This window comes from Pseudophryne corroboree, chromosome 11, assembly GCF_028390025.1.
Source record: "Pseudophryne corroboree isolate aPseCor3 chromosome 11, aPseCor3.hap2, whole genome shotgun sequence".
Lineage (NCBI taxonomy): Eukaryota > Metazoa > Chordata > Amphibia > Anura > Myobatrachidae > Pseudophryne > Pseudophryne corroboree.
Window position 1 is genome coordinate 345,038,790 of NC_086454.1, and position 14,858 is coordinate 345,053,647.

General features: G+C 48.0%; 1 protein-coding gene across 2 annotated transcripts in view; it reads left to right on the top strand.

Annotated features, from left to right (window-relative positions):
* TMEM231 (transmembrane protein 231) overlaps positions 1-14,858 on the top strand; it is an 82,251-nt gene that overhangs the window by 21,448 nt on the left and 45,945 nt on the right. For both annotated transcript variants that reach the window (XM_063945954.1, XM_063945953.1), the window contains exons 2-3: positions 6,957-7,120; positions 7,199-7,365. In XM_063945954.1, the coding sequence (XP_063802024.1) occupies positions 6,982-7,120; positions 7,199-7,365 (306 nt within the window). In that variant the 5' untranslated portion in view covers positions 6,957-6,981. The remainder of the gene's footprint in view (positions 1-6,956; positions 7,121-7,198; positions 7,366-14,858) is intronic.

Consider the following 14,858-nt stretch of genomic DNA (forward strand, 5'->3'; position numbering starts at 1 on the left):
AAAAGTGGGTACACTGGTGTAGTGTATGCAGGGGAAAGGGGGTACACTAATGTAGTGTATACAGGGGGGAGGGGGTATGCTGGTGTAGTGTATACAGGGAAAGGGGGTACACTGGTGTAGTGTATACAGAGGGTAGGGGGTACACTGGTGTAGTGTATACAGGGAAGGGGGTACACTGGTGTATTGTATACAGGGGAAGGGGGATACACTGGTGTAGTGTTTACAGGGAAGGGGGTACACTGGTGTAGTGTATGCAGGGGAAAGGGGGTACACTAATGTAGTGTATACAGGGAAGGGGTTACACTGGTGTAGTGTATACAGGGGGAAGGGGATACACTGGTGTAGTGTGTACAGGGGGAAGGGGATACACTGGTGTAGTGTGTACAGGGGGAAGGGGATACACTGGTGTAGTGTATACAGGGGAAGGAGGTACATTGGTGTAGTGTATACAGGGGGAAGGGGGGTACACTGGTGTAGTGTATACAGGGAAGGGGGTACACTGGTGTAGTGTATACAGGGGAAGAGGGTACACGGGTGTAGTGTATACAGGGGGAAGGGGGATACACTGGTGTAGTGTATACAGGGGGAAGGGGGATACACTGGTGTAGTGTATACAGGGGGAAGGGGGATACACTGGTGTAGTGTATACAGGGGGAAGGGGGATACACTGGTGTAGTGTATACAGGGGGAAGGGGGATACACTGGTGTAGTGTATACAGGGGGAAGGGGGATACACTGGTGTATTGTATACATGGGAAGGGGGTACACTGGTGTAGTGTATACAGGGGGAAGGGGGTACACTGGTGTAGTGTATACAGGGGGAAGGGGGTACACTGGTGTAGTGTATACAGGGGAAGGGGGTACACTGGTGTAGTGTATACAGGGAAGGGGTTACACTGGTGTAGTGTAGATTATACAGGAGAAGGATACATAGGTGTAGAGTATACGGGAGGCGGATACATAGATGTAGATTATAAAGGAGGAAGATACATAGGTGTAGATTATAAAGGAGGAGGATACATAGGTGCAGAGTATACGGGAGGAGGATACATAGGTGTAGATTATAAAGGAGGAGTATATATAGGTGCAGATTATAAAGGAGGATGATATATAGGTGTAGATTATAAATGAGGATACATAGGTGTAGAGTATACGGGAGGGTACATAGGTGTAGAGTATACGGGAGGGTACATAGGTGTAGAGTATATGGGAGGAGGATACATAGATGTAGATTATAAAGGAGGAAGATACATAGGTGTAGATTATAAAGGAGGGGGATACATAGGTGTAGATTATACAGGAGGAGGATACATAGGTGTAGAGTATACGGGAGGAGGATACATAGGTGTACAGTATATGGGAGGAGGATACATAGGTGTAGATTATACGGGAGGAGGACACATAGGTGTAGAGTATACGGGAGGGGGATACATAGGTGTAGAGTATACGGGAGGGGGATACCTGGTGTAGAGTATACGGGAGGAGGATACATAGGTGTAGATTATACGGGAGGAGGATACATAGGTGTAGATTATACGAGAGGAGGATACATAGGTGTAGAGTATACGGGAGGGGGATACATAGGTGTAGAGTATACGGGAGGGGGATACATAGGTGTAGAGTATACGGGAGGAGGATACATAGGTGTAGATTATACGGGAGGAGGATACATAGGTGTAGATTATACAGGAGGAGGACACATAGGTGTAGAGTATACGGGAGGGGGAGACATAGGTGTAGATTATACGGGAGGAGGATACATAGGTGTCGAGTATACGGGAGGAGGATACATAGGTGTAGAGTATACGGGAGGGAGATACATAGGTGTAGAGTATACGGGAGGGGGATACATAGGTGTAGAGTATACGGGAGGAGGATACATAGGTGTAGAGTATATGGGAGGAGGATACATAGGTGTAGAGTATACGGGAGGAGGACACATAGGTGTAGAGTATACGGGAGGAGGATACATAGGTGTAGAGTATACGGGAGGAGGACACATAGGTGTAGAGTATACAGGAGGAGGATACATAGGTGTAGAGTATACGGGAGGAGGACACATAGGTGTAGAGTATACGGGAGGGGGATACATAGGTGTAGAGTATACGGGAGGAGGACACATAGGTGTAGAGTATATGGGAGGAGGATACATAGGTGTAGAGTATACGGGAGGAGGATACATAGGTGTAGAGTATACGGGAGGAAGACACATAGGTGTAGAGTATACGGGAGGAGGATACATAGGTGTAGACTATACGGGAGGGGGATACATAGGTGTAGAGTATACGGGAGGGGGATACATAGGTGTAGAGTATACGGGAGGGGGATACATAGGTATAGAGTATACGGCATGGGGATACATAGGTGTAGAGTATACGGGAGGTGGATACATAGGTGTAGAGTATACGGGAGGGGAATACATAGGTGTAGAGTATACAGGAGGATACATAGGTGTAGATTATACGGGAGGAGGATACATAGGTGTAGATTATACGGGAGGAGGATACATAGGTGTAGAGTATACAGAAGGACGATACATAGGTGTAGAGTATACGGGAGGAGGATACGTAGGTGTAGAGTATACAGGAGGGGGATACATAGGTGTAGAGTATACAGGAGGATACATAGGTGTAGTGTATACGGGAGGAGGATACATAGGTGTAGAGGATACTGGAGGAGGATACGTAGGTGTAGAGTATACAGGAGGGGGATACATAGGTGTAGAGTATACAGGAGGATACATAGGTGTAGATTATACGGGAGGAGGATACATAGGTGTAGATTATACGGGAGGAGGATACATAGGTGTAGATTATACGGGAGGAGGATACATAGGTGTAGAGTATACAGAAGGACGATACATAGGTGTAGAGTATATGGGAGGAGGATACATAGGTGTAGAGTATACAGAAGGACGATACATAGGTGTAGAGTATATGGGAGGAGGTTACATAGGTGTAGAGTGTACAGAAGGACGATACATAGGTGTAGAGTATACGGGAGGAGGATACATAGGTGTAGATTATACGGGAGGAGGATACATAGGTGTAGATTATACGGGAGGAGGATACATAAGTGTAGAGTATACAGATGGACGATACATAGGTGTAGAGTATACGGGAGGAGGATACATAGGTGTAGAGTATACGGGAGGAGGATACGTAGGTGTAGAGTATACAGGAGGGGGATACATAGGTGTAGAGTATACACAAGGATACATAGGTGTAGATTATATGGGAGGAGGATACATACGTGTAGATTATACGGGAGGAGGATACATAGGTGTAGAGTATACAGAAGGACGATACATAGGTGTAGAGTATACAGAAGGACGATACATAGGTGTAGAGTATACAGAAGGACGATACATAGGTGTAGAGTATACGGGAGGAGGATACATAGGTGTAGAGTATACAGGAGGGGAATACATAGGTGTAGAGTATACAGGAGGATACATAGGTGTAGAGTATACGGGAGGAGGATACATAGGTGTAGAGTATACAGAAGGACGATACATAGGTGTAGAGTATACGGGAGGAGGATACATAGGTGTAGAGTATACGGGAGGAGGATACATAGGTGTAGAGTATACGGGAGGAGGATACATAGGTGTAGAGTATACGGGAGGAGGATACGTAGGTGTAGAGTATACAGGAGGGGGATACATAGGTGTAGAGTATACAGGAGGATACATAGGTGTAGATTATATGGGAGGAGGATACATAGGTGTAGATTATACGGGAGGAGGATACATAGGTGTAGAGTATACAGAAGGACGATACATAGGTGTAGAGTATACAGAAGGACGATACATAGGTGTAGAGTATACAGAAGGACGATACATAGGTGTAGAGTATACGGGAGGAGGATACATAGGTGTAGAGTATACAGGAGGGGAATACATAGGTGTAGAGTATACAGGAGGATACATAGGTGTAGAGTATACGGGAGGAGGATACATAGGTGTAGAGTATACAGAAGGACGATACATAGGTGTAGAGTATACGGGAGGAGGATACATAGGTGTAGAGTATACGGGAGGAGGATACGTAGGTGTAGAGTATACAGGAGGGGGATACATAGGTGTAGAGTATACAGGAGGATACATAGGTGTAGAGTATACGGGAGGAGGATACATAGGTGTAGAGTATACGGGAGGAGGATACGTAGGTGTAGAGTATACAGGAGGGGGATACATAGGTGTAGAGTATACAGGAGGATACATAGGTGTAGATTATACGGGAGGAGGATACATAGGTGTAGATTATACGGGAGGAGGATACATAGGTGTAGAGTATACAGAAGGACGATACATAGGTGTAGAGTATATGGGAGGAGGATACATAGGTGTAGAGTATACAGAAGGACGATACATAGGTGTAGAGTATATGGGAGGAGGATACATAGGTGTAGAGTGTACAGAAGGACGATACATAGGTGTAGAGTATACGGGAGGAGGATACATAGGTGTAGAGTATACAGGAGGGGAATACATAGGTGTAGAGTATACAGGAGGATACATAGGTGTAGATTATACGGGAGGAGGATACATAGGTGTAGATTATACGGGAGGAGGATACATAAGTGTAGATTATACGGGAGGAGGATACATAGGTGTAGAGTATACAGAAGGACGATACATAGGTGTAGAGTATATGGGAGGAGGATACATAGGTGTAGAGTGTACAGAAGGACGATACATAGGTGTAGAGTATACGGGAGGAGGATACATAGGTGTAGAGTATACGGGAGGAGGATACGTAGGTGTAGAGTATACAGGAGGGGGATACATAGGTGTAGAGTATACAGTAGGGGGATACATAGGTGTAGATTATACGGGAGGAGGATACATAGGTGTAGATTATACGGGAGGAGGATACATAGGTGTAGAGTATACAGAAGGACGATACATAGGTGTAGAGTATACAGAAGGACGATACATAGGTGTAGAGTATACGGGAGGAGGATACATAGGTGTAGAGTATACAGGAGGGGAATACATAGGTGTAGAGTATACAGGAGGATACATAGGTGTAGAGTATACGGGAGGAGGATACATAGGTGTAGAGTATACAGAAGGACGATACATAGGTGTAGAGTATACGGGAGGAGGATACATAGGTGTAGAGTATACGGGAGGAGGATACGTAGGTGTAGAGTATACAGGAGGGGGATACATAGGTGTAGAGTATACAGGAGGATACATAGGTGTAGAGTATACGGGAGGAGGATACATAGGTGTAGAGTATACGGGAGGAGGATACGTAGGTGTAGAGTATACACGAGGGGCATACATAGGTGTAGAGTATACAGGAGGATACATAGGTGTAGATTATACGGGAGGAGGATACATAGGTGTAGATTATACGGGAGGAGGATACATTGGTGTAGATCAGGCATGTCCAAACTGCGGCCCTCCAGCTGTTGAGAAACTACATATCCCAGCATGCCCTGACACAGCTTTAGTATTCTCTGACAGCAAAACTGTGTCAGGGCATGCTGGGATATGTAGTTTCACAACAGCTGGAGGGCCGCAGCTTGGACATGCCTGGTGTAGATTATACGGGAGGAGGATACATAGGTGTAGAGTATACAGAAGGACGATACATAGGTGTAGAGTATATGGGAGGAGGATACATTGGTGTAGAGTGTACAGAAGGACGATACATAGGTGTAGAGTATACGGGAGGAGGATACATAGGTGTAGAGTATACAGGAGGGGGATACATAGGTGTAGAGTATACAGGAGGATACATAGGTGTAGAGTATACAGGAGGAGGATACATAGGTGTAGAGTATACAGGAGGATACATAGGTGTAGAGTATACAGGAGGGGGATACATAGGTGTAGAGTATACAGGAGGATACATAGGTGTAGAGTATACAGGAGGATACATAGGTGTAGATTATACGGGAGGAGGATACATAGGTGTAGATTATACGGGAGGAGGATACATAAGTGTAGAGTATACAGAAGGACGATACATAGGTGTAGAGTATACGGGAGGAGGATACATAGGTGTAGAGTATACGGGAGGAGGATACGTAGGTGTAGAGTATACGGGAGGAGGATACGTAGGTGTAGAGTATACAGGAGGGGGATACATAGGTGTAGATTATACGGGAGGAGGATACATAGGTGTAGATTATACGGGAGGAGGATACATAGGTGTAGATTATACGGGAGGAGGATACATAGGTGTAGAGTATACAGAAGGACGATACATAGGTGTAGAGTATACAGAAGGACGATACATAGGTGTAGAGTATACGGGAGGAGGATATATAGGCGTAGAGTATACAGGAGGGGAATACATAGGTGTAGAGTATACAGGAGGATACATAGGTGTAGATTATACGGGAGGAGGATACATAGGTGTAGATTATACGGGAGGAGGACACATAGGTGTAGATTATACGAGAGGAGGATACATAGGTGTAGAGTATACAGAAGGACGATACATAGGTGTAGAGTATACGGGAGGAGGATACATAGGTGTAGAGTATACGGGAGGAGGATACGTAGGTGTAGAGTATACAGGAGGGGGATACATAGGTGTAGAGTATACAGGAGGATACATAGGTGTAGATTATACGGGAGGAGGATACATAGGTGTAGATTATACGGGAGGAGGATACATAGGTGTAGAGTATACAGGAGACAGTGTGTTCCATAGGAGGAATAATGTCATATATGTGGAGAATGATACAGGTGGGTCTGTAGGGGGAGGCATAAGTGTGTTTGTGGTAGATCTGGGTATACAGAAGAAGACTGGGAGGTGCATATATAAAAGGGTTATAGAGAAGACTAGCACAAGCACATATACATAAGTGACCATACAGGGGGTAGACTAGGAGTATCTATAAGAAAAGTGATCAGATAGAGGTATTGTAGCTGCAGGAAGGGAGACGGTGAGGAGAATACGTCCACTAACATCCCATTTCTGGCTGTGAAGGTTTGGACAGACTGGTTTCCCCACAATGGCGATCTATGAAGTCTACTCTCACCCGGTACTTGTCAGATACAGAACTAGCATCTGCTCCAAAGCCACCCTGTTTCTCCTCGTAGCCCTGGCACTAACCTACATTCCACCCTTACTAGTTGCCTATCGCAGCCAAGGTGAGGCTTTTCCCTGCGTCAGAGAAAGGCACAGCTGGAGCTCCTGCCAGACATTTATTGTATGTTAATTCCTTGCAGGCTTCTGGTTGCAGCAAAGTACGTATGAAGAACAGCCCAACGTCCGGTTCCGCTATGAGGTTTTACTGATCGCCATAAACAGCGCCGGTGGGGATTACATCGCTTGGAGCACTTTTCAAGAATTTAACAGCTTAATAGGGGGAAGACTCCGGTTGCCCCAAGTGACGGTTGGTGTAATTCAGGATATATAATAGCCATACAAAATCTATGCATGAGTGTAAAACATAGGGGGTCATTCCGACCTGATCGCACGCTGCCGTTTTTCGCAGCGAGCAGGTCACTACTGCGCCTGCACGCAATGCGCAGGCGCGTCCTACGGGGACAAAGCGGATCGTTGCTGGGTGATTGATTTAACCAAGAATCCATTCGCATAGCCGATCGCAAGGAGATTGACAGGAAGAAGGCGTTTGTGGGTGGCAACTGACCGTTTTCAGGGAGTGGTTGGAGAAACGCAGGCGTTCCCAAGCGTTTGCAGGGCGGGTGTCTGACGTCAATGCTGGGACCGGACAGGCTGAAGTGATCGCAGCGGCTGAGTAAGCCCTGGGCTGCGCAGAGACTGAACAAAACTATTTTTGTACTACTCGGCTGCACAGGCGTTCGCACACTTGAACAGCTAAAATACACTTCCCAGTGGGCGGCGACTATGCGTTTGCACGGCTGCAAAAAGTAGCTAGCGAGCGATCAACTCGGAATGACCCCCTATAATACGCAGAGAAAGGTACAGTTTTCCCTTGTGGTACTATCGGGAGGCAGCCATTGCAGTAACAGCCAGCCGTGCACTGAGCAACCTGGTGCTGATTGGTCGGTGAGCAGTGGTAACGGTCAGTCATCCATGTTTTTCTCCAGGTGAGTTACCTCTACTCAGGTGCTGCTGATTCAGCCAGGACCTGGACATAGTAATCTGGCTCACGCACAGCACAGTATGCATGTGTTGCATTCATCTAACACAGGGGTCAGGGAACTTTTTTACCTTTTACCCCAAAATATATTTAGATACGCTGACGTTACCCCCTTAACTAATCAAACAGCATCCAAGAACTCTGTTAACAGAAAACCAACGCTGTTTGCTTGAACTGTTCAACAAGAACATTGAACACAGCAGGTTGACAGCACTGGGGCAGGCGTCCAGTGTCCCCGAGTGGATTCAGAGAAATGGATTTATCGGTAAGTACCAAAATCCTCTTTTCTCCTACGTCCTAGAGGATGCTGGGGACTCCGTAAGGACCATGGGGTATAGACGGGATCCGCAGGAGACATGGGCATACTATAAGACTGGGTGTGAACTGGCTCCTCCCTCTATGCCCCTCCTCCAGACCTCAGTTAGACTTTGTGCCCAGGAGTGACTGGACACACACTAGGGGAGCTCTACAGAGTTTCTCTAAAGACTTTATTGTTAGGTTTTTTATTTTCAGGCAGACCTGCTGGCTACAGGCTCCCTGCATCGTGGGACTGAGGGGAGAGAAGCAGGACCTACTTCTTCTTAGTTAAGGGCTCTGCTTCTTAGGCTATTGGACACCATTAGCTCCAGAGGGTTCGATCATTTGGTGCGCCTAGCTGCTTGTTCCCGGAGCCGCGCCGTCACCCCCCTCACAGAAGCCAGAAGAAAGAAGCCGGGTGAGTATGAGAAGAACAGGAGACATCAGACGGCAGAAGACTTCAGTAACGGAGGTAAGCGCAGCGGTAGCGCTGCGCTCCATGCTCCCACACACCAACGGCACTCACAGGGTGCAGGGAGCTGAGGGGGGGAGCAGTTACTGAGTCTCTCTCTTTTTCACTGGCAAGAAGTCATATTCGGGCCCCGGCACCGGGTACGTTACCCCCGCCAGTTTACAGCAGCGATCGCGCTGCGCGCCATTGCTCCCACACTCACCAACGGTTACATGGGTGCAGGGCGCAGGGTGGGGGTGCCCTGGACAGCATTATATATGTTATTTGAGGAGGTATATAGTGTGTGGACACTATACACGGTCCCCTGCCTGCAGTTAATACTATATTATAACGGGTCTGAAGCGCGCTGAAGAGGGGGCGGGGCTTAGCCCTCACAGCAGTGTTCAGCGCCATTTTCATTCTGTCCCTGCCAAAAATGTGTACAAACAAGGGGGGGGGGGGGGGGGGGGGGCACAGATTTTTAGTGTTATGAATATAGCACTGTTTTTTAGAAAGAGGCATATAATCATTGCTGTGCATGTTTCTCTGTGTGTTCCCTGTCAGAATACCCACTATAGTCCACATGTGTCTACACAATCAGCTATGGGAATCACTGTCGGCATGGCCGACGCTTGTTGGTACTTGATGCTGTAGATGCAGAGTCAACAGGTCGGTAGTTGTATGCTTGTTAAAAGTAAACACTGTATGGGAAACACAGTAGTGTGTGGGTGACCCTGTCGGCACCAACTGCTATTACTGGGTGTAAATTAACATGCTGTAACTGCCTTAGGCCTGTATATATATTTATATGTATATGTATGGTACGGTTCCATGGGCCTGTAGCTCGTGCACAGACTTGGTAGTATATGTGGGGGAGTGTCATTAAAATTATTTACGTATACTCCCCTCGGACCCCTTGGGGTCGCAAGAATGTTATTTTGCCTGGTTACTACTCCCTGCTGTCGACGACTACTGGGTTTTCTGTTGACCATAAGGTTTCCTGTTAGATCCACAATTGGGGCATTCAGTATATGGTCATACACATTCCGAACACATTAATGTAGGATATGTGTGTAATTGTGTATTAAGGTGGGTACACACCAGTAGATATATCTGCAGATCAATTGATCTGCAGATATATCTATGGACGGATCGGGCAGTGTGCTGTGCATACACACTGCCCGATCCGTCGGGGGACTGACGTCATGAACTGGGCGGGCGGGCGCCCGCCCAGTTCACCTGTCAATCACCGCCGCCGCCGCAGCTTGTGTACGGGCGGTCGGACGACCGCCCCGTACACACACAGCGACGCGCCAATATATCGTTAGATATATTGGCCGTCGGCTGTGCTGTGCAGCCGACGCGATACGTCTGTGAACGACGGAGTTCACAGACGTATCGCCCGTACACACTGGCCGACGCTACCGCGATATATCGGCCGTTCAAGAGAACGGCCGATATATCGACCAGTGTGTACGGGCCTTTACATTATGTATATTCATATTATGATTTATAATGAATGCTGAAGTAATAGTATTCCTTCTCATGTGCTGGTCGCTCTGTTGATAAAGCTCTAGGTCGGCCGTGACGAGTTGGCTTCAGATCCTCACAAGGAGTCCGAATGTTTATTCTTTTCCCGCTGCGGATAGAATACTGTGAAAGCCAACTCCTGGTCGACACGGGGCCCTGTCACAAAGGATCGTACACAGGAAGCTAAGTGATATTTTATTCTTTACTTTGGAGTTATTTGCATTACCTGCACATGGGGGAGTGTTTGTATTCGGAAAGGTATCCTATAGAATTACCCTATAGCAGGGCTGGCCAAACCGGTCCTCGAGATCTACCAACAGTTCATGTTTTCCAGGCCTCCTGGAGACCTGTAGAATTGTCAGTTAGGAATGAATGCAGCACATCTTAATTAGTAATGACTACACCTGTGCACCAGCTAGGTGGTCTGGAAAATGTAAACTGTTGGTAGATCTCGAGGACTGGTTTGGCCAGCCCTGCTCTATAGAGAGAGGGGATGTGTCTTATGTTGATTCTTCTCTATAACATGGCGGCAGGTTGCCGTGCGACTGCAGAAGAAATGCTGAGGCTGAATCCGAGAGATACTGGAGTGTTTCCCTGCGACGGTGTACCGCTGTTGGGGAGGCCTCCGTTCAGTCAATCTCGGCAGATACCGCGGGTAAGTCTAACTTCGTGAGTTAGATTCCCTCACAACGGTTGGTGACGCATTCGGTTGTGGGATGCAGTCCTTTTAACCGGTTTGATACCCTTCTTTTTTCCTTTTCGGTGCAGACAGTGGTAGGTGAAAAGGTAAGAGTTCTGCAGCCTTGTTAGGTTCGCAGAAGCCGATGTCGTTCTCTGTTTCTACCACATCCACCGCATGTCGCTGGGTCTATGTGGCTGGAGCCCACTCCGGTGGGAACTCGTCTACTATTCTTCAGTCAGTCCGGGAATGGACTTGGACCTGTGAGTTAATAATAGAATCCAAAGGGGGACATGTTGGAGTTTACAGGTGATTCCCCTCACTGATTTTCGAATAAATCTTAGCGATTCCCCTCTGGAAGGGGAGGTAGTACGCGACGCCATTCCAGAGTTGCGTCAGGTTCAGGACATTGTCCTGCTGTCCCTAAAAAAAAAAAAAAGAATCAAAGATTTCTACTTGCGAAGGGAGCTCCAGCACGTAAAGGTAGAAAAGGGGTTAAATGCGTTTTTCTCTGCATTCGGCTTACCTGGGTTGATATCCAGGATTGTCATTGCCATTTCACCGGAGTGATGGCAGTATGATGGGTTTCTTTCAATAGTAAGTGCCATGGTTATTCTGTACTGAGACGCTCTCCTGAATGAGGCGAGGTCAAGAAACAAGTGGTGCAAATCATTGTTTCTCTCTGACTGTTCTTCAACACAGGGAATGGCTGTTGTTTCCAACGACGCAGATGTCGGAGGTGGGTATCAAAGTAGATACTGACCGTTTGAGGTTCTGTGTTTTCCTGTGGAAAGAGGTCTGAGGATCCAGAGTCGGATCGGATTTGCAGTGACAATCCATCAATATGTTCCGTTGATGAAGAAGATGGGTGCGGCCTAAGAGGCTTTTCAGTGAGCAGGTCATATGCCAGAGTGGTTTTCACGGGACCAGTTGGAAATGTGGTCCGGGTCTCACCTGCACATGCACCGGAATATAAACCTAATGGCCAGGATATCGCTCCTGTGGTGTCTGCTCAGTTCTCACCTCCTAGAGGGAAGAAGGTTTGAATCCAGGATGGGATCCTGGTGTCCGTGCATGCAGATCTCCGAGACTGGGGAGCAGTCCTTGCAAGGGAAGTATTTCCAGAGGAAAAGGTCAAGCTGGGAAGCTTGTCTGCAATAAGTTTTCTCTTACGTCCTAGAGGATGCTGGGGACTCCGTAAGGACCACGGGGTATAGACGGCTCCGCAGGAGACATGGGCACTGTAAAGCTTTAGAATGGGTGTGCACTGGCTCCTCCCTCTATGCCCCTCCTCCAGACCTCAGTTAGTTCCTGTGCCCAGTGGAGACTGGGTGCACTGCAGGGGAGCTCTCCTGAGTTTCTCTGAAAAGACTTTTGTTAGGTTTATTATTTTCAGAGAGCACTGCTGGCAACAGGCTCCCTGCATCGTGGGACTGAGGGGAGAGAAGCAGACCTACTTAAATGATAGGCTCTGCTTCTTAGGCTACTGGACACCATTAGCTCCAGAGCGAGTCGGAACACAGGTCTCACCCTGTAGTTCGTCCCAGAGCCGCGCCGCCGTCCTCCTCCCAGAGCCAGAAGATAGAAGCCGGGTGAGTATATGAAGTAAGAAGACTTCAAAGGCGGCAGAAGACTTCAGATCTTCAGAGAGGTACAGCGCAGCGGTCATGCTGCGCGCCATTGCTCCCACAAACACACAAGACACAGCAAGGGTGCAGGGCGCAGGGGGGGTGCCCTGGGCAGCAATAATTACCTCACATAAAACTGACACCATTATCAGATACTGCGGCGGCAGTATATTATAAAACCCCCACCAGTATAAACAAATGAGCGGGACTGAAGCCCGCCGTCGAGGGGGCGGGGCTTGATCCTCCAGCACTAACCAGCGCCATTTTCTCCACAGCATGCTGCAGCGAAGCTGCTCCCGGACTCTCCCCTGCTGAACAAGTAACGGGACAAAAAACGAGGGGGGGGCACAGTTATTTGGTGCAAATTATATATAAAAAAGCGCTGTACAGGCTGGGACTTTGTTTTCAGTATCTAGTGGCGCTGGGTGTGTGCTGGCATACTCTCTCTCTGTCTCTCCAAAGGGCCTTATTGGGGGGCTGTCCCCATATTCATATATACCAGTGTGTGTGGGGGTGTCAGTATGTGTGTGTCGACATGTCTGAAGCGGAAGGCTCGTCTAGGGAGGATGCAGAGCAGATGGTGGTGGTGTCTCCGTCGGCACAGCCGACACCGGATTGGTTGGATATGTGGAATGTTTTAAATGCTAATGTGACCTTATTACATAAGAGATTGGACAAAGCAGAGTCCAAGGAAAAAGCAGGGAGGCAATCCATGGCTTTGACTGTGTCACAAGGCCCTTTAGGGTCCCATAAACGTGCCTTTTCCCAGATAGCAGACACTGATACCGACACGGATTCCGACTCCAGTGTCGACTATGATGATGTAAGGTTGCACCCAAGGGTGGCCAAGAGTATTCAATATATGATTATTGCAATAAAAGATGTTTTGCATATCACAGAGGACCCCTCTGTCCCTGACACGAGGGTACACATGTTTAAGGAAAAGAAACCTGAGGTAACGCTTCCCCCATCTCATGAGCTGAACGCTTTATTTGAAAAGGCTTGGGAAACTCCAGATAAGAGACTGCAGGTTCCCAAGAGAATTATTATGGCGTATCCTTTCCCCTCACAGGACAGGTTACGGTGGGAATCCTCGCCCACGGTGGACAAGGCCTTGACGCGCTTGTCCAAAAAGGTTGCACTACCGTCCCCGGACACTGCAGCCCTCAAGGATCCTGCGGATCGCAGACCGGAAACTACCTTAAAATCAATTTATACGACTACGGGTGCCCTGCTAAGACCGGCAGTAGCGTCGGCATGGGTGGGTAGCGCGATTGCAGCGTGGGCAGATAACTTGTCATCTGACATTGATACCCTAGATAAAGATAGTATTTTGTTGACCTTGGGTCACATTAAGGACGCAGCGTTATATATGAGAGAGGCTGCGAGAGATATTGGGCTGTTGGGTTCAAGAGCCAATGCCATGGCAGTTTCTGCTAGAAGGTCCCTGTGGACCCGTGAATGGACAGGTGATGCTGATTCAAAGAGACATATGAAGGCTTTGCCTTACAAAGGTGAAGTTTTATTTGGGGAGGGCCTCGCGGACCTGGTTTCCACAGCTACCGCGGGTAAGTCTTCTTTTACGTTCCCCCACAGCAAAAGAAAACACCTCAATACCAGATGCAGTCCTTTCGGTCGCATAAGTTCAGAAAGGGTCGGGGCTCTTCCTTCCTCGCCAGAGGTAGAGGGAAAAGAACACCAGCTACGGCTAGTTCCCAGGAACAAAAGTCCTCCCCGGCCTCTACAAAATCCACCACATGACGCTGGGGCTCCGCTGAGGGAGTCCCCACCGGTGGGACACGTCTTCGGCTCTTCAGCCAGTTCTGGGTTCAGTCGGATTTAGATCCTTGGGCGGTCAAAATCGTATCCCAAGGCTACAAACTGGAGTTCGAAGAGGTGCCTCCACACCGATTTTTCAAATCGGCCTTGCCAGCTTCTCCCCCAGAGAGGGAAATAGTTTCAGCTGCCATACAAAAGCTGTGTCAACAGCAGGTGATTATCAAGGTTCCCCTAATGCAACAGGGGAAGGGGTTTTATTCAACCCTATTTGTGGTCCCGAAGCCGGATGGCTCGGTCAAACCAATTCTGAATCTAAAATCCCTGAACCTATATTCGAAAAGGTTCAAATTCAAGATGGAATCTCTCCGGGCAGTGATCTCCAGCCTGGAAGGGGGGG